The sequence below is a fragment of the Rutilus rutilus genome, assembly GCF_951802725.1.
Source record: "Rutilus rutilus genome assembly, chromosome: 12".
Lineage (NCBI taxonomy): Eukaryota > Metazoa > Chordata > Actinopteri > Cypriniformes > Leuciscidae > Rutilus > Rutilus rutilus.
Genome location: NC_140217.1, coordinates 9,016,414 through 9,037,298, shown reverse-complemented (window position 1 = coordinate 9,037,298; position 20,885 = coordinate 9,016,414). Strand labels below are relative to the sequence as shown.

The 20,885-nt window shown below is 39.0% G+C and overlaps 2 protein-coding genes across 2 annotated transcripts; one reads left to right on the top strand and one right to left on the bottom strand.

Annotated features, from left to right (window-relative positions):
* The first annotated feature begins 818 nt into the window (after window positions 1-818).
* On the top strand, window positions 819-4,673 carry sumo3a (small ubiquitin like modifier 3a). The gene is made up of 4 exons (XM_084425008.1): window positions 819-1,046; window positions 2,003-2,131; window positions 2,391-2,462; window positions 3,336-4,673. Exons 1-4 carry the CDS (start codon window positions 1,026-1,028, stop codon window positions 3,396-3,398), a joined length of 285 nt encoding a protein of 94 aa, XP_084281134.1. The 5' UTR covers window positions 819-1,025; the 3' UTR covers window positions 3,399-4,673.
* abcc6a (ATP-binding cassette, sub-family C (CFTR/MRP), member 6a) lies at window positions 4,191-19,882 on the bottom strand (the record flags this gene model as incomplete). The annotated part of the gene is made up of 27 exons (XM_084426245.1): window positions 4,191-5,864; window positions 7,237-7,431; window positions 7,605-7,771; window positions 7,875-8,033; window positions 8,337-8,483; window positions 8,598-8,699; window positions 9,007-9,133; window positions 9,420-9,619; window positions 9,760-10,070; window positions 10,193-10,400; window positions 10,489-10,597; window positions 11,023-11,101; window positions 11,402-11,594; window positions 11,694-11,861; window positions 12,007-12,183; window positions 12,544-12,670; window positions 12,803-12,872; window positions 13,837-13,924; window positions 14,051-14,197; window positions 14,498-14,701; window positions 16,106-16,198; window positions 16,356-16,517; window positions 17,699-17,876; window positions 18,784-18,990; window positions 19,461-19,592; window positions 19,682-19,743; window positions 19,850-19,882. 27 exons carry the CDS (start codon window positions 19,880-19,882, stop codon window positions 5,756-5,758), a joined length of 3,954 nt encoding a protein of 1,317 aa, XP_084282371.1. The 3' UTR covers window positions 4,191-5,755.
* Window positions 19,883-20,885: the final 1,003 nt, after the last annotated feature.

Sequence of the window (20,885 nt, the reverse complement as noted above, 5' to 3'; positions counted from 1 at the left end):
ATGTTGAGGTGTTAAATGTTAAAATGTTGATTATCTACCTTGGGATATGAACTGTATTTTATTATTATTATTTAATTCACTTTCTATGGGGTCTGCAAACCCTTTACCAAAACTTGTAAAATGTGTCAATATAGGTCAAACATAGTATATAGTTTTAATCAATGCACAATACATACACATCATAGTCAATACAATTTGACAAAATCTATAAAAATACAATATATTTAAAAACCCCAATTTGGAATATAAAAACTACACATAATTGGGTTAGTAGGGGGTGGCAAGTTTGTAGTCATTGACTATTGTTGGTAACAGATTTGATGCGTACAATCACCACCAAAATGTGTGTAAAATTGTTTTTGAGTTGAATTCAGCTAAATATTAAGTTTCTGACTTTTCTGTGACTGCATACTAATAAAACATACAGTATACACAAAGGACAAGGACATTTAGGCCGAGCCAACATTTTGACACGTGACCAGAGAATTCTTGTGTAATATCAAAAGGCACTTGCTATCAATCTCTCTTTTTTTTTATCTCCAATACTTGCAATGGGATTATTTTACCAGATACCAGAAAAAAACTTCCGTGAAAACCTGACAACTTCCTATCCACCACGTTATAACACATGTAAACAGACCTGGGCCAGAATTTCAGAAAACACCGAGCATCATTGTGTACAAATGAGGAAATACATGGCTATCACCAGTATTTTTTTTACCTCTGGTTAAAACGGTATGTAGATTTGAAATAAAATTAACTGATTCATTAGCCTTGCTCGCTCCTAAAACCAGGATGGTCACGATAAACGATGAGCTCGGGCCTGCTTATCTCCAGAAATTCGCGGGGAGCTTTGCTCGCTCTCGCGAATGAGAGGGACGTCATGTGACCAGACACCAACCAATCGGTGATAAAGTAGGTAAAGGAAAGCGCGTTCCCGTCGGCAGCTGTGTTGCTCTACAGTGTGGAGAGCGCATCTTGTGTTCAGTATATTTCCATAATTCAGACCAACAGACACCTGCAAAATGTCCGAAGACAAGCCAAAGGTGAGCCTCAGATTTGTAATTTGACCGTATTTTTAAGCTTTGTTCAAAACGGATGATGCCGAGTTCCAGTTTCATTTTATGCAACCTTGCTGTGATAGTGAGATTGCGCATTTGTGCGGGAGAAAAGCGGTCGGCACGCAATCATTGTCTTGTTTTCATACAAATGCCATCCGTTTTTATTTTACGGGCTTCTCTTTTCGTCACTGCATGTTTACAACCGTCCGCTAAGCAGATGCTCATTCAAAGTAGGCGATTATTTTGTACTTACCGCGCATTCGCCCCGGTGTAATACAGCGTTTGCGGGTTTTTCTTTGTGAGAGCAAAGTGGCGCTCACCGGCCACGTTACGCCACTGGCGTAAGGAATGCCGCAAGAACAGCGTTACGGAATGTAAAAGAGCGTCGTAGTACACGATGTTCGTCCGCCATTTGGATGGTAAATAAACGGATAAAGTGTATATTCCAAGTTAATCAAAAATATTCACCCCCAAAGTTTCATTTGAGTAATCTTTCGGTTACGGATATTGAGTTCTGAGTTGCACCTCGCTGCGCCAGATGCTTAAAAATGGCGCACAGAGCCGCAACAATGTTTGACTAGAAGGCTAATAGTTGGTCCTACATTTGCTTGTCTGTTTTTGTGGGTTTTACGCCTTGCTCTGCTCGCTGCTATTATTGTTAAAGAGGTGGCCATGGTGTACTGAACGTTGTTATTATTCGCTTTTTATCAATTCACTTAACGTTAGTTCTTAAAAACTTAGCATCCACTACTAGGCCTTGTTGTTCACTACTTAGTTGTCGCCTTCGTAAAAAGATTTTCCATGGGCCTCCTACTATATTACCATGTTCCACAGTAGGGTAGCTTATGTAAAAATGTTGTTGTTTCATGCATATTAAATGTGTACATTTTGCTCACTTTGATCTCACCAAACATCATATATGCACTTTATTATTGTTTCAGGAGGGAGTGAAAACAGAGAATGACCACATCAATCTGAAGGTGGCAGGGCAGGATGGCTCAGTGGTCCAGTTCAAAATTAAAAGGCATACGCCACTCAGCAAATTAATGAAAGCATACTGTGAGAGACAGGTAAGGCTCTTCCTGATATTACAACTACTTAAATAGTCACGTACATGTTGTTGCTGTGTGGGCCGTCCATGTGAGTCACGCTGTTACTGTCAGTGTGTTTTTGGAACAATGTAATAGAATACCAGAGAAATCACAATACAAAACACATCTAAATCACTATAGGTTGAACTCAAAAGTATTGCTTCTGATAATGATTAAAAATCTGTAATATCAAATTCTAGACTGTTATTGTAAAAATGTAAACATTGCTTTCTTTCAGGGTTTGTCAATAAGACAGATTAGATTTAGATTTGACGGGCAACCAATTAATGAGACAGACACACCGGCACAGGTGAGTAAAAGTGCCCCTTTTTTATTGCTATCAAATCCCCAGTGTTAATGTACTATTACAGTATTTATTTAAATATTTTGATTGAGCTTTTTTTATATTTTGAGTATTGTAGTTTTTGTAATTGTGTATGTCATTTTTATTTTTGTTTTGTTTCTTTTTAGCTTTAATTTATTTTTATTTCCATTTTAGTACTTCAATGAAAACTAGAACTGTTGCATTGTCAGCTAACTGAAATAAGTGTTTCATCTATTTACATTTTACTATTATTTCAGTTTGTTTCAAGGTATGAAAATTATTTGTAATAGTTTTATTAAGTAATAATAACACTGGAAATCCCTGATCATACTCCTTTCAAAGGTTTACCAACCTCAAATGTAGGGTATTTTATGTTTTGATTGTATTAAAAATAATTTTATGTTATCAAAATTATTTCTTTATCATCAGGTCACTCAAAATAATGGGTATTTTATGTGACCAGATGATGGAATGTGTGTGTACATGCTTTATATATATATATATGTATGTATGTATGTGTGTATATATATATATATATATATATATATATATATATATATATATATATATATATATATATATATATATGTGTGTGTGTGTATGTATATATATATATGTATATGTGTTACACACACATCCATCCATCCATCCTCAGGTCACATAAAATACCCATTATTTTGAATATATATATATTACATACATAACATGTTACACACACATCCATCCTCAGGTCACATAAAATAGCCATTATTTTACACACATAACCAAAATTAACAGGTGACAAGCCATACAGTATTTCCATACATTTATAGTCACTTCATTTATTTATTTATTTTATTTTTTTCGTTTGCCTGTTAGTTGGAGATGGAGGACGAGGACACGATCGACGTATTTCAGCAACAAACTGGCGGCTCCTGCTAAAACCCCACACCATCTGGACCCCACGCTTTATCTATTTTATTCCTCATGATGTTTCATTCAGATGCTTTCACATTGTTTCCCCTTCTCTTTCTCTCTTTGTATCTCTTCTGCCATCTCTAGCTTTCCTAGAGTTGGGCATCACAAACGTGTTTCCAGTATTTATATACGCAATGGTTAGACAGCTACTGTGGTGGGGGAACAAACTCAAGAAGGCTGCCAAAGGGCCAAGTTCTTCAAATTGTCCACAGGCCCCACTAGCCACTTCTGCAGGGTTTTATGTTGCTCAGAACACTGATTCACTCGACAAGCCCTCTGACCGATCACAACAGGGAACCGCTCCATAGTGTATTCGCCCTATTAAAAGTGAAGAAGCATAGGTTTTTTTTTTTTTCTTTTCTTCATCTTTCGATTCTTAAGAGCTTTAAGTAGGCCCGTTTCATCTCGGATTGTATTTGCCTGTGTGTTGTAGAAATATGTTCGACCAGTGTAGGATTCATTTGCCTTTTTAATGGGGCCGCTTCTCGTATGAGCTCACTGTAGGGACGGGATCTATGGATCATCTTGTTGGTCGTTTATAAATGAAGAGACGGATTACATGACACAATTTACAGTGACCCTTTCTGGACCAAACCCCAAAGAATGGTACTCGATTAGCTGATAAAGGCAGGATTACGCCAACTAGTTCTAAGTTTATACTTTTAAATGTCTGTAGAAATCTATCCATTTACAATTTCCATTCCCTCTTAAATGTTGGTTGAGGAGAGTGGAATGACCTAAATGGACCCATCCATCTTTTTTTTTCCTTACTTTTTTTTTTTTTTTTAATCCCAAATCTACAACCAAGTCTTGAATCAAATCAAAAGGGAATCCTTTCAGGCTTTGTTGCAGAGGTGTATCTGTCATCGCTCATAAGGACTGGTCTGATCTCTTTTAACATCTCTAGCCCTCCCACTGTAATTCATATGGCTGAAAGGGAGAGAGGGTTTTAAGGGTCGGCTCTGAGATTTCCATTTGTTGGCATCCTTCTGTACTGACATGTACTTTTTTTGTTTTTTTTGTCCTTTACTACTGTAAACAATAAATATAGTTTGGTACTTTTTTTTTTTTTTCTTTTTTTTTTTTTTCGCTGAGGCTTTTTCCATCATGTCCACAGAGTAATTGTTTAACAGCATGTTTTTTCAAATACAAAGCATTGTAGAAAAGCACAATGATGCATCCTTTAGCAATATGTCAAAAGTCTCTTTATACACAGTTATTACATGTATAAACATAAAACATGAGATGAAGTGTCAAAGATTAAATACAAAATATAAATAAATTCTGGAGTGTCACAAAGGCACTTGAATGTTTGTCACACATGTAGCTTGTTGCATTGTCTTACAAGATGAGATGCAGTGTCGTTCATATCCACTTTTAAGATTAAAATATATTTCTAAAAATCTACAGTTACAGAGAACAATGCTTGTAAAACGATTTGGGATTTTTCAAAACTGCTAAATAAAAAACTCTTGCTTTCAGAATGGTAGTGAACAATATTTTCTTGAGATATTAAAACTAAGCAGTCGGCAGTTAATATTACTGGGTACAGATTGAATGCTCTTTCATCCAGCCATTATTGTCCATTTTGTTTGTTTACTTTGGCTGAAACAAACAAACGCCACATCCTGCTTGGGCGACTGTACTGTTTTTCTCCCTAAATCCTCTCTTAAAAGCTTTAATTAGTGTCTGAAAGCGAGTCTGGAATTTGTCAGGGAATTTCAGGTCAAGTATATGTGGCAATATGTTTGTAAACCTATTTGTCCTCTTACACGATTCTTCACATAACTGTCTATGATGAGAACTGAAACCACTAGAGCTTATAGAATTGTCTTCATTGATTTGTTATAAAACCAAAATTAACTGTAAAACAACTTTAGCAAATTAGCTATTCACATTCATGTTCTTTCACCATGGGTATGGCATAGACAGAACAGACACCATTTCTTCCCTAATTGTTATGTGTCTGTTTAATTATGTGCAATATTTACAGGTTTCCATCAGCTACACATTTCCACTGAACACTAAGCACCAATATTTATCTTCTGGCGGAATGCAAAGGCTTTTCCCCCCTCATTCCTCTTTAAGAGCTTCAGAGATGGCAGTAAACCTGAGTAAACACGTCTTAGCTTCAGTTCAGATTTATCAAGCAAACCTTTTTCATTTGTGGAGAAAAGTGTAATTCAAGTGTCTGGTCTTTTTCCCTCTTAAAGAACCAGTTGTGTTGTTGGGATGTCTCTGTTCTGCGCTGAGAACTGGGAAACCGAGTCTGCAGATTCTTTGCTTTCACCACAAGAGGGCGCGAGAAGACAGTGGATGTCTTATAAGAGCCCAGCTTCTCGGCACATGTAGTAAAACTGGCCTCTCTTCGCAATGAGGTTATTTGGAGAATCCATCTCCACGATATGTCCTTTATCCATAACAATAACCCTGAGAAAACAAAAACGGCAGTATTAGTATTGATAAAACATCACATTACAGATATTACTGACATTTGAGCAATAATAAACATTTGTGAAGAACGCCAATAAATAAATTACGCAAGCATTACAATTGAGTAAAATGGGGAAAAAAATAGTGTGTGAAATGTGATGCATACAATTAACAATGAAGGTAAGCAGTTAATACACCTTTTTATTATTTAGTCCGTGCCTATTTTTGTCATTTCTACGCCGAGTAGCCTACAGCACAAAACGGAAATGCAAAATTACAAAAACTAACACGTCTCCCATTAAAGAGTTCACCCAAACATGAATATTCTGTCATTAATTACTCACCATCATGTCGTTCCAAACCCTTATGACTTTCGTTAATCTTCGGAACAAAAATGAAGATCTTTTTGCTGCAATCTGAGAGCTTTCTGTCCCTCCATAGACAGCTACGCAACTGACACTTTGACGCTTCAAAAAGTTCATAAAAACACGTCAAATGTATCTGTTATGAATTGAGTGGTTTAATAAAACATTTCTGAGGAGACTTGATTGCTTATGATGAACAGATTGAATTTAAGCTTTTATTAACATAAATATTGATCAGCTAACATAAACAGAAGCTCAACTGACCCTGCTTTTGCACCAGAACAAACCTCATTGGTTCTTGTTGAAGCTCAAACGTGCTGCGTAACACGAGAATGAACCTCATTGGTTCTTGCAGGTCAAGCGAACATCCTTGAGCTTCTGTTTACCACAACTGATGTGTGAATTGATGAATGTTTAAAAGCCTAAATTCAGTCTGTTCATCATATAAAGCGATCAAGTCTCTTCAGAAAATAGGGACTAAATCATTCAATTCAGTTTCAGTTGTGTAGCTGCCAATGGAGGGACAGAAATTTCTCAGATTTCATCAAAAAGATCTTCATTTGTGTTCACGAAGATGAACGAAAGTCTCACGGGTTTGGAACGACATGAGGGTGAGTAATTAATGACAGAATTTTTGAATGAACTACCCCTTTAAGGTGCGGTTACATTAGCAAAATGTCATGGTCATAAAGGCCCATTGTCTATTGTCAATTGCACAGCAATGTATGAAGCACAGCTCACACAAAAGTTCCTTGCACACCAAGCATCATTCTGTTGGTCAACTCGGCAAATTCACGTGACCAACTGAACCGGATGCAAAATCATGACAGGCAAATGGCTAACTTACAGTTGCATATTAAAACGGGATGTGAGAAAGTATTTTAATATTGAACATTACACAGCAGCTTTAAGCTATTTCCTGATAGACTGTGAAGATTGAGATGCAGCTGTGTGGTCTGAAAAGTTTAGGAACCACTTTTTAATGATTTTGTATCATGACATACTTTGTGTAATCCATAATGGTATTGAGGCGGTGTGCTATGGTAAGAACAGCACAATCCTCGAACTGGCTGCGGATGGTATACTGGATCAGGGTGTCTGTCTCCAGGTCCAATGCAGCTGTAGCCTCGTCCAGCACCAGAATCTTTGTCTTTCGAAGAAGAGCTCTTGCTAGACATACCAGCTGCCTCTGACCAAGACTGCAGGAAAAGAAACAATCGCCATTGTTAATCGAAAGTCTCTTTTGCAAGCCATTGGTTATCATGGTATCAAGAAATTTCAAACCAAAAACAACATTCCCATTGTCTCAAATATGGTGGCCTTTTTCAGTCATTTAAAATGGTGAAAGAATAGCACTATTGGATGCACATACCTGAGGTTTTCACCTCCTTCTGAGCACTCATGATTGAGTTTATCTGGAAGTTCAGACACAAAGTGTTTAAGGTGCGCCAGTTCCAGGGCATTCCACACCTCCTCATCAGAATAGGCATCGAAGGGGTCCAGGTTCATACGGAGAGATCCAGAGAACAGCACTGGGTCCTGGAAAGATATTAAATTTACAAAACAGATTTGTGAGTTCATAATATTACAATTATATAGTTATTTTGGTTCCATTAGGGTAGAGTGTCTTAGTTATACACACTTGTGGAATGATGGTGATGCGGGATCTCAGATCGTGAAGCCCGATCTCTGCAATATTGATTCCATCGATGTAGATCTTTCCTTTTGCTGCTTCCAAGATCCGGAAAATTCCAAGAGCCAAAGATGATTTTCCTGCACCAGTTCTTCCCACAATACCAATCTGAAAGGATAAAAGGAAACAAAGAGTGAGACTGGGGGAATTGTTTCAATATAACAAGGTATCATCAGGAACACTTTGTATTACCACAATCCCACCAAATGTTTGTCAAGATAAATGACAGAAATATACTTTTAACTTTTACCATCCTAGTTAGAACATTAAAATGGTTATATTTTGGGTGGACTATTTCCTCAAGGTGTACAAGAATCTAGCCTTGCTCAGAATGAGGCAAGGTATAGCCTAAATCAAAAATAGATAGCAATAATATTTTATAGTAAATGCTGAAGTAGAATATGTATGGACCTTCTCCCGCTCCTGGATGTGAACGGAGATGCCCTTCAGGGCCAGCTCAAGGCCTTTACGGTATTGAAGGCCATAATCTTGAAACTCTATGGTCCCTGTTTGAGGCCAAGCTGGTGGCAAAGAACTTCCTTCTATGCTCCAAGCTGCCTGTAAATGTAAAGGTAAAGAGCTATGATTAAAAATGATGCTATTACTGACCAACAAGGAAAGAAATATGATTTTTGTTTATAACTATTAATTAGGCTGTATAGCCACACTCACCTCTTTTGGTGTGTCTGCATACTCTTTCACTCTCTCAACTGACACAATGTTGTTCTCTACATCTGTCCATGCCCTTACAATCCAGCTCAGGAAACCTGTCACCTGAGAGACAGCAAAAAGCATTTTAAAACGAAATAATCACTAAAGAGGACCTGATTTGTCTGATCTTTATGTAACACAGAAGAACAACAATTAATGGCAGCATTTTATTCTCCGCATTTTAATTTGAAAACGGCTGACCACAAATGAAAGATACACCTTTTAACGCTTGTGCAAGCGTTAAAAGCAATCCTGCAGCTGAGGTTTGAGGGTGAACATTGCAAGAGCAAGTTTCCACATGCAATATCTCCAGTAGCTCTCGTAATATTTGTGTCGGATTCTGCATAGAGACATTTGAAATGATTCACACCTGAAGTGAATGAGACACGGCCAGACCGACCATCCCAGGGCTCAGGATTCCTTTTGCCATCACAGAGAGAATAGAAGCAGCAAGAACAATGCCATTACCCAGAAACTCCAAATTCACACCCAGCCACCTGAACAAAATGACATCCCGGAATGAGGTTATATATCAGTACAATGTCAATCAATCAAAATGTATCATAGGATAGGAAGCCCACCACAGGGGACAGTAATACAGGATGCGCTCTTGCATTACATCAGTGCCATTTTTCATTCTGTTGTCTCATTTCGTTGCGCCCCATCTGGCTGTTGTTGAATGCAAGAAAGCTTCCCGTGTGAATTCTAGTCCAGATTGTGATATTTGATTCTGAGTGTACATGTCATTGTGATTGTAAAACTGAATGTTGAGGAGTGCCTCACCTTGTTGCTATGAAACGGGGGAAGTAAGCAGTTTGGTTAAGATCCACCTTGTGATTGGCACCCACGATGAAGCGTGACTGCTCATTGAACGCCCGGATGACACTGGCACCCTGCACAGTCTCGTTTAAGTGCGTGTAGATGGGAGAGCGACTCACTGACTCCAAACGCCGCAGCTGGCAGGAAGTGGCCACGTAGAAACTCTTCAAGGGTGAAAAGAGTGAGACAAAAAGATTACAGTCAAAACCCAAGTAGGAGATTTAGATGAGTTCAAGAAACTAGCATTTGCGGTTTGCAAATGAGCCTCTTTTTCTTAACCCCATAAATGCAGATTCAGGCGTACCTGTATGAAACCATAGAGGAATGCCATAGGGAGGATGATAACGGCAGCGAAAGGAGTGGCCATCAACACAATGATACAGACTTCCAAGAGTTTGAAGAAGTAACTTAGCATCATCTTTAGCCCATCTGGGACCATATTGTCTATGGAATCTATCTCTTTAGCGAAACGATTGAGGAGGTTGCCGCTGGGAGTGGACTCAAAGAACGACATTGGGGAGTGAAGTACGTTGTTCAGAAGTTCCAAGTGAAGATGACGGGATGCAATGATACACCCTAATGAGATGGCAACCGTGGTACCAAATATGGCAATTCCTAAAACACAAGAAATTATGAAAGTTTGTTTAGTTTACTTGAATCATAACTGAGGCTGGCGTAAAACACTAAGAGCTAACAGATATACAAACAGCCTGTTAAGGCCTCAAGACTCTACTAACCTTGTGCAACGCCAAGAGCTCCATAGACTCCAAGTTTCAGATCTGTGTTTAATTGGGTGCCGTTGATCACAGGCTGATCCGCCCACAAGCTTAACCAGTAATTATTAGACAGAGACGCTGCTTGTTGGAAGGCGTACAGGAATACAATGGAAACTATTAAAGGCAAACCAATGGTGCGAAAGTATTCAATGTACATCTCAAGTTTGACCTATAGGGACAGAGAGAAAATGGATGTGGTTAATAGAAAAGGAATGTCATATTTCAAAAGAAGAAGGTTTTAACATAAGTGATCTTACTCTGCCTATCCGTGCTTTATCAACCGTAGTCAGTTTCCCCATGTCGTCTGGGATGTGGTTCTCGTCAGATTCAGGTAGTGGCTCAATTGAAATGCTGTTTCTGTCACCACTGAAAGAGATTTGAGTTTGAATCAATAAACAAACTTTATGTTTCTCATATTTAGTGAATAACTGATACAGCTGAGCGTTACAAGAGCTAAAGTGTGCTGCAGATATGATGCTACATTTTTTGCATTTTAGCACTTCCGGTTCCAACATCCTGAATTCTATGGGTTTTTTCAAAGGTATAATTTATAGTTTATAGCCCAGCTTTACTTCTGTTTTTACTTCTACCGATTGTATGTATGCTTCAAAGATCATAAACATTATCTTGATAAACAAAACGTACAAGAATCATAAACTTCTGTTAGTTCCAGTTATGATTTTGTGCAGAAATCCATAAGCCAATGGAAACAGTATTAGTTTCAATATATGTTTCAGTTTTCTGTGTGTCATATTTATTTGCATTGAATTAGCATATTTAAAATCCCATACCCGATGAGCTGCTCTTGGGACAGATCCCTGGAAAATCGCATGTATTCAGTAACACTCAATCTTACGGATTTTCTGGAGCCTGCAAGTGGATGAGTTCAACATAAAAATTATCAATAATTCTCGAACTATAATGAGTTGTTTTTTTTCACAACAATTGGATCTGACAGATCCCTGTCATCTTAGAAGATCATCTCAGACCACTATGAATTTTCATACTGGTCCTGGTTGGTTTATGATGAACAGGTATCAGTCTAGCTTATAGTACAACGCTAGTTTAAGCAGGGGAACTTTGAAAAAAAAAACTTTGCCAGTGAAGCTTGAACCCCTGGTTAAACTAGTTAAAAGCATGGTGGGGACACCAGCATCCATAACATATTACCTCTCTGGAAGGCCTCCGAAAAACACTCTTTCCTTTCAGAGCTTGCGAAGGTGTGGATGAAATCAGCAAAAGCACCATTTCGGTTCAGAAGTTCTTGATAGGAGCCTCTCTCACTGATCTCCCCGTCCACCAGAACCAGGATCAAATCCGCCTGAGGCAGGAAGCTCATTCCGTGGGTCACCAAAATCCGTGTCTTTATTGAAAATGTTGAATGTTAGAGGTTGAAAATGCTGAGGAGCAAGAAAATGACCCCGTACCCCATGTGTAAGGTAAACGTCACAGTGAAAGTCACCTTGTCTCTCAGAATGCCTTTGGGCCCAATGACTTTGTTGAAGATGTGCTGACCAACATGTGCATCCACAGCAGACAGGGGGTCATCAAGCAGATACACATCAGCTTTCCTGTGAACAGCACGTGCCAAGCTCACCCTCTGTTTCTGTCCTCCAGACAAATTTAAACCCTGGAAGGAAGTTTTAGATTTATTTCAAGAGATGTATATTATATACAGATGCATGCTCAATGGTGATTGGTCTCGTGGATGCTTATTGATCCTATTGAAACAATCTGAATAATGTGTGACTTTTTATAAAGTGCGAGGGTCTCACCTTCTCTCCGATCTCAGTGGCGTCTCCTGCAGGCAGATTATCCAGATCTGGCAGCAGGGCACAGGCTTCCAGCACTCGCTGGTACCAGCTTTTCTTTTTTTCCCGTCCAAACAGAATGTTGTCCTGCAGACTGGCATTTTGGATCCAAGCTTGCTGGGGAACGTATGCAATGGAGCCCTATATAAACAGAAGCGAAGAAATGCTGAACAGACAATCAACTGTAAGGATGAAATATTTTGCAATTTGATTAATGGCCTTGAAATAATGCAGAATATTATTAGTTTTTTTTTTTTTTACCTAATATTGTTGTTTTTTTTAAACCTAAATCTTTAAATGCTAAAAATGTGTGTTTATTTTAGATTTAAACTGGCTTAAATGAGATTTTCATATGTATTCATATAATTGCAATATATTATTCTACTTTGAAAGACAGGGCTCATATTATGGTCACCTACTCTATAATCATAACATGCCATTAAAAAAAATGTATTTCATAAAATATATACAATGAGAGTTATGGTTGATTAGTGCAAGTACATTGACTGAGACGGCCCCGCTTCTTTTTTCAGTCTCCCCAAGAATGGCTGAAAGCAGCGATGATTTCCCACTGCCAACATGGCCGACAACAGCAACCAGTGAGCCACGGGGAACTTTAACGCTGATCCTGCTCACACACACACACACACACACACACACATACACACAGTGTAAGTGAGGGGGAAGTTGCTGAAACTCTGACACTTATTGCCTGATTGTGTATTCAGGTGCCTAGTGGAAACTTTCAGGATAATGATACCTTTTTAGACATGGGGGGCCATCCTTAGACCAGCTGAAGGTTCCATTGTCAAACACTACACCATCCACATCTGACAAGTAAAGAGCAACAATGAAAGAGCAAAAGTAAATGATGTAATATTATGCCTACCCTAACATGCAATCTATGCAGGCAGACTATCTGCACACATCTATGTCACAAACACAAATTGTTCTGGAGGAAAGTGCAGATAAAATTACAGAGATTGCTTCTGGGAAACTAGATTTCTCCTGCAGCTTGTGAAATTATAGACTCACTTTAATTACACAGTCTAATTAGCTTCATCTTCACAATAACAACTTTCAAAGGCAATCTTGAACAGATTTGATGAATGCTGCCCGCCTCCACCCCCATCAAGTTTGGATAAACTAACGTATATGGATGTATAAAAGATAACTTTAAATACAGGAAGACATGTTACATTGTAAAAAATAAAATAATAAAAAATAAGGATCATAGGACGGGTCCATATAAATGTAATTTGGATTGCAGAGTAAATAATTAATATTTAAGTAAATAATCAATCAATAATAAAGTTAATATTGTAATATTGTTCTTGTCACAAGGCTAATTGTTTTTTAATGTACTGTTGTTTTGTGCAATGTCTATGGTAATCTATTATTTAAAAAATACGCAGATTGCCCGAGACATAGAGCATAGAACAAGCGGTTTAGATTGATGACAAATAAAAATAAATAAACTATTTTATTTTATTTTTTATAAAATAAAATGTTATGTAGTAGGCTACACAGCATTCAAATGTAGGCAATCCAGTGAGTTTTTAGAGATCTCTAATTGTTTGTGCCAGGGAGAGGAAGTGAGACATCAGTATCACCTAACTGTGAAATTTAGAGGCTATTATCAAACTGTTGTTAATCTCGCTCTTGCTCATATTTTACTGACAGGCGGAAGTGAAGAGTAAAGGGAAAGTCTCACAGGGTGCATACAACATTCGGACTGTTTTTAGCCTTACAAATCTATTGCACAATAAAGTTTGTCAACAAGTGGTCTCTCACCTGATTTAAAGGATTCTCTTGCTACATTTTCTGGTTTGATTTCATCTTGACAGAGAAATTTCCCCAGACGCTTTAGAGAGACGAGAGCCTGCAACACAAGAATAAGTTGTCCATTTAATTCAAGATCAGTAGAACCCAGAAATAACAACACATAACAGCACCTTTAAATAATCAGGGCAGAATATAATGGTGTTGGAGTTGATGTAATTCTCACCTGCATGGTTGTGCTCATGGCAAAAGGAAGCTGGCTTAGGGGAGTTTTCAGTATGTTGATGAGAGCCATTGATACAAAGATTTTTTGAGCATCCAGAACATTCTTATCATCAATGAGCACATAGACACCAAACATGGCAAAAGCAATCTGGCAAAGAATGGAAATAACAATCAGTCAAAACTATAATATCACATCCTGTCGTTTAGGTAATTAGTCATTACTATAATGTCAGTTTTGATTTAGGCCCTTCCCAAAAGGTTACCATCGAGTCCAAGACCATATTTTTCAGATCATTTGGACTTGGCCTTTATTCAGATTCATGAGCTGGAGCTAGTCTGGACTATTCATAGAAAAGATGGTCTTGTATTCGGACTTGAGTCCGGACTCGAGTACCACAACACTTGGTCGCAGCCCTGATACATTTGTTAAGAATCTGTCTTTTCTTACCAGAAAGGACGAGGAGTTAAATGAGGCGATAGACACAGAGTATAAGATCTGTGATTTCTTCAGAGTTTTAAGCTCCTTCTCTCTGTATCCCAGGACCTGCTCCAGAAATGCCTTTTCCCAGGCGTAGAACTTCAAGATCTTGATACCATTCAGAATCTCGTTCATTAACTTGACCCGTCCATCCATGTACTTCATTTGTATCTCCTGCGGAATGAACAGAAAACAGCCAACTGTCATCAAAGCTTTGCCACTACACCACTAAATAAAAGAGAGGTTTTGGGCATTTTCTTTACTTGATGTCTGGCTGCCCTGCTTACAAAAAGCTGCATAGCTGGTTACCAGCCTTGTTCCTACAAGGATTCTTGACTGAACCAGTTGGGCCAGCATCAAACCAATCTGTGCTGGTTTAAGCTGGTCTTTTCAGCAGAATGGTTTCACGTCAGAATGATTAACATTGAAGAAGGCAATACATTTCTAACTGCATGTTAAGATATTCTAGAACACAACAGTTATGAGCTGAGAGATTGACTCAGTCAGAGGCATGCCAAATGTCTGTTTTCTGAAAAATAAAATTGAAACTTTTATTGCCATTTGCAAGCATTGTGGTTGCTTTGCTTTGGAGGAAGCATGGGCAACTTCAAAGGAGCAAGAGAAGCTTGAATCCAACCCGCACACTCAAGCTGTGCTCACTTCACTATCTAAACCAGCTGTGGACCCTTCACGCTGACTTACTTTAGCACTCATCCATTCATAGCACTCCTCAACAGTCTGATGTCTCAGAAAGCATCTTATTGGGTGAGATAAATGAGGATCTTAACTCATTTTGATCTCCTTTAATGAGAATCCCATTCAGAATTAGCCATCCCTCTTTGAACTTTAAGGGTTTTGGGGTCACAAAATGCATTTTCAGATCTTTGTATTATGTTTCTGGAGATTACAACGTCAGACGGTCTTACTCGACATCTTACCCACACAGCAGTATTGTTCTTGTGATTGATGGACAAACATGAGTTGTTAAAAGCACACCTCCTTGATTTACATACTCATGTTAAGGGACATGTTAAACAAAAATTCATATTTTTAACTGGTTAGTTAGCTTTGAGGTATGAAACTTGCAGTATGTTTTTAGGTAACACTTTATTTCGATAGTCCACTTTAAACATTCTACTAACTATAAGTAACTTTGCAACTACATGTCAACTATATGTCATTAGAGTATTAGTAGACTGTCTGCTTAATATTTGCTAACACTCTGTTTTGTTGGTCCCCTAACAGACGTTCTACTGACTATAAGTTACTTGGCAACTACAAGTCAACTTATTCTCCTAACCCGAATCCTAACATCTAAACTTAACCTACCAGTCTATTGACTGTCTGCTACAGTCTACTAATACTCTAATGAGAGTTAGTTGACATGTAGTTGAAAAGTTACTTATAGTTAGTAGAATGTCTAAAGTGGACTATCGAAATAAAGTGTAACCTGTTTTTATTGTACAGTAACCTCTTACATGTGTAATTATCGAGGACATTTAGATTTTTTAAGGAGTCTGGGCCTCAAATAGCAGGTGAGTGACAACACATGAATCCTGAGTTACAACATTACAGTACCTGGAGTTTGCTTCTCTTCCTTGCAATGAATCCGTTCAAAGGGAAGATGAAGATCACGGTGGCGATGCCCGCTAGAGCTGATGGTCCTAAAAGCTGAAATAAGACATGTCTTGTTTATTTCTCTTAGGAAGCTAAAACAACTATTCAACCAATATCTCCAAATGTTAAGAATGCAATTCAGACTTTACTTATATTACTAGAATGGAAATACTGGAGTGGAATGAAAATACACAAATATGTGTGCCCTCACCTGCCAAAGAAAGAAGAGACAGAGTGTGACCTCAATGGGTGCCAGCCACACAGCATTGAAATACACCACAAAATCCATTAGCTTCTGGGTATCGGCAGAGACCAGATTGACTATCTCCCCCACTGTGCATGTTCTGCGTGCTGCGCTATTCACGACAAGAGACTGGGGATAACCAAGATGCAGCAACAAAAGCAGAGGGAAAGATTGATTAAAAACATGTAAAAAATGTATAATATATATACAAACACTATATGTACAAAAGTATTGGGACACCTGACTATTACACTATCAGGGACATCGCATTCTAAATCCAGAAATTAATATGGAGTTGGTCCTCCCTTTGCAGCTATAACAGCTTATACTCTTCTGAGAAGACTTTCCACAAGATTGTTTCTGAGAGAAGTTTTGCCCATTCGTCCAGTAGAGCATTTGTGAGGTCAGGCATTTATGTTGGACGAGAAGGCCTGGCTTGCAATCATCCCAAAGGTGTTCATGAGGTTGAGGTCAGGGCTCTGTGCGGGCCAGTCAAGTTCTTCCACACCAAACTCATTCAACCATGTATTTATGGGCCTTGCCTTGTGCACTTTGGCACAGTCATGTTGGAGTAGAAAAGGGCCTTCCCCAAACTGTTCCCACAAAGTTGAAGCAGCATTGTCCAAAAAGTCTTGGTATGCTGAAGAAGATTAAGGTTTCCCACCACTTAAAAAAAGGCCCATACCATTATTCCTCCTCCACCAAAAGTCAGACAGGTAACGTTCTCCTGGCATTCGTCAAACCCAGACTCGCCCATCAGAGAAGCGTAAATCATCACTCAGAACACGTTTCCTCTGCAGTCCTCTTTGCACCACTCCACCGTTGCTTAACATTATACTTGGTGATGTGAGGCATGCAGCTGCTCGGCCATGGAAACCCATTACTCCCACCGCACCGTTTTTGTGCTGATATTAATGCCAGTGGAAGTTTGGAACTCTTTAGCTATGGAATCAGCAGAGCGTTGGTGACTTTTACGCACCATGTGCCTCAGCACTCGATGACCCCACTCTGTGACTTTACGTGGTATTCCAGTTTGGGGCTGAGTTGCTGTTGTTCCGAAATGCTTCCACTTTCCAATAATAGCATGGCTAGGAGCTTGATTTTATACACATGTGGCAATGGGTCTGATTGAAACAATTGTGATTGTGTCCCAATACTTTTCCATATAGTGTAAATAATATAACACTATATATATATATATATATATATGTATCTGTACTGCTCTTGAAACTTTCTGCAAATACTCCCATTACCAAATATCATTGAACCATATGTTCTGACAAGGTTTTTGTGTTGGTGAAATGGCCTACCTTTCTGTAGACCAGACCCATGACAGCTGTTTTAACCCTCATGCCCACAGTAAAGCAGGTGTATGTGTACTGGTGGTTGAAGACAGACTGCAGGCAGGACAGGAGGAACACAAGAGAGGCATAGAAATAGCCCTTCCACAGCGGAGCATCCTCATCCTTCATAAAGCCTAACAACAGACTTTTAAAAAAGAGAAAAAGGGGTCAATAAAGGCACTATAGAGTACAAAGAAATTTGCAGATTTTTGATGTAACTAAGCATTTGGCTAGATTCCTCTGTAACAGACCACATCCAACCATTGTGGTTTGGCTCAAGGTTTACAGTAGCGAGTAAAGCCACAGCTTTCTTTGAAAATGAAGAATGGTAGATTTGTTGAGATTAACAAGACGTAGCATGTTCAACTGGAAAAATGTTTTTCTGAATCCTAACCAAATGCTACAAAATCCATGTTGCTTACTCTGAGGGCAGAAGACCTTGAATGTTTCCATAGTTCCCACCAAAGTCCACCTTTTTTGACACAAGATCCCAGTACAATATATCTACTTGCTACAGTTTGCTCTTGCTACCAGTAAACTGTAGCAGGGAGATCTTGCTACAGATCTCCTTGCTACAGTTTGCTGGTAGCTGACTAAACCTCCCATTTAACTGGCAGCTTTCCTGTAGTAACCACAACCCCGACAGTGTTCCTCTACCCTCCCCGAAGCTAACACGTCTAGGGCGGACGGAGCGCTGTGGTCATCTCTCGCTCTCAAGCTTTCAGACTTGAAGCCATAATTGCTTCTCTGTGGGCATAAACAGCATGATCTCTGTCTGGCTGGTATGGCGTCTCTGACTCAAGCACCTGCCGCACACTGCCACTTCCTGTTTTCATCCCGAGATATTGTGAACCGTAAGATGTCTCTTCTAAAAATATTTTGATAACCTAGCGAGCTGTCTTTAAAAGCACAGAGGGGCCATCTGTGTTTATTTAAAGGCAGAACTTTTCATAAACACAACTCAAAGCCTAACTTACCCTAGATACACCAAAACCCAAAGTTTGAGAACTTAAACTAAGAATGAGGCCAAGAATCAGCTTTGACTTTCTCACCTTAGAACCTGTGGAACTGAAAACATGAAGGCATCATGGACCATGAGGCACAGCGTCCCGGTTAGGAAGTAGGGTCCGAAGCTACGCGCAAGTGTCCGTAACAGACAGAATCCCGAACTCTGCTCTTTTTGAATCTTCCTGAGGAGTTGGGCCTGGTCTGGTAGTCGAGATCCCAAGGCAACACTGGTGCTTAGGTGGTTCTCCTGCCTGTAGATGGAGAAGAGGCAAACGGACATGTGCATAAGGAATTGGTGCTGAAGCCTAAATGCAGTTGTTAAGCTTGTTTAATCCCTCTTTGTTATCCCTCAATCTAATTGAAAACAGAATGACATTAAAACATCCTGCGGCACAATGCAAGTTTCCACAAATTGTAAAACGCATGAGAACCCTGACATGTGAGGCCTTAAAAGTGGATTTCAGAGGACTTGAAAACACTGTATGTTCAAAGCAGAAAAGTGTTAACAAGCAAACCAATTGACACAATCCTCCTGTCTCGACTGTGTATGGAACAGGGCTCTTTTTGTCTTTTTGTGGGCATCTTTCAGATGAAAATGTGATCGCACTGATCAAAGCAGCTTGAGGATCCATAGCAACATAAACAAACAACTTAAATGTACATGTGCCTCAAAATTTTGTGTGTGAAAAAAACCATGTCTGATGTTTTAAATGGAACTCACTGCTGTAATTTGGTACGCTCCGCTGTCCATTCTTCTTCCAGGTCGGATATAATCCTTTCTGACGTATCTTCTTCCCTCAGACTCCACAGATCTTCTGCTTGTAGAGGAGAACGGTATCCTTTAAAAACCAACCTGGAAGCACACACAATACAAACTGAATGCATTTCTTTCACAGTATTTTCACAAATTAGTAATGGTGTTTAAATCATTTCATTCCATACCCGCTAAACCACCAGAAGAGGATCTTTGACAAGAACGATGCATCTTGAACAGGACATGCATTCTGAGAAAACGACAAGAACAAGTTGGCTACAAATACACTATATGGCCAAAAAGTACAGCATGTGAATATGTTTAAATGGTTTTTAAAGGTTTTTGGTTTAACAAACAGTAGGCAAACTAGAAATACCATTGGTTCCCATGATCATTTGGCTATAATTTATTGGATGGTATATATATATATCGGCCCAATTTACTAATGACTATTTTTACTAATCATATTTTAATTAACAGGTTTGGGCCAAGCCAAACGTGTTATTTAAAATGTGATATAGATACAGATTAAATTTTCAATTATAACAAGGCTTGTCAAAACAGTTCCACATAAATTAACATTTAACAAACTAACATTATCCACATAAATAACCAGATGTGAGGCAGTCAGTTTTAGAAAGAAGAGTTTCACAGTTTTGCTTTCTTGGATGGAGAACGCAGTGGCTAGAAATCATATTTGGCAACAGTGAACTGAGAGTAAACAGAGAAACAGTGTGAAAGCATCTGTGAGTAAGAGTGGTAGACCTCTTTCTGTGTGTATGTGTGTATGCCTTATGTGCCACAGTAACACACTTCCACCCACTGCTGACCTCAGTGCTGCCCCTTTGCCCATACAGCCAACCACGCAAACACTCACTCTCTCCGCCTCCTCACCGGAGGTCTCACTCTTCAGGATGCAGTGAATAACCCTACACAGGAAGTGACTGAGCCAGAAGGGGATCAAGGGGTGTGGCACGACGTCTGTGGCTACAACCTCATCACAAACACTCTAATTCCTCTCTGAGCTTGTTTCCTTGTTTTTCTCTGGAGGAGAACAGTAAGATGGACCACTATCTCACAAGATGTGAGGAGATTACGTTCTGTGTTGCTCTGCTCAGTGCTATGTGTGTAATTTGCATACATAACAACCAAACAGTGGGCAGAATGAGTCAAGAATTTAGTTTAAAAAAGGATATATCATTATCCGGGAAGGAGGACCACAGAGTGTCCATGTAGATGAGTCAAGCTCTTTTATCCAATCATGAGTTCAGCTAATATCTAAGTGCAACATTCTTGCGGGAGACAGTAGTTGGATATGCTACAACCATTACCATAATTCACTTCAAAATGGGGGGGTTGGGTTCTATATTACTTAAAGACAGAAGTAAACAC

Excerpts from the sequence above, each read along its gene's own strand:
- sumo3a (XM_084425008.1), top strand. The coding sequence starts at position 1,026 with ATGTCCGAAGACAAGCCAAAG. Across the intron at positions 1,047-2,002 it reads TGTCCGAAGACAAGCCAAAG|GAGGGAGTGAAAACAGAGAA; the intron begins GTGAGCCTCAGA and ends TTATTGTTTCAG. Across the intron at positions 2,132-2,390 it reads AAGCATACTGTGAGAGACAG|GGTTTGTCAATAAGACAGAT; the intron begins GTAAGGCTCTTC and ends GCTTTCTTTCAG.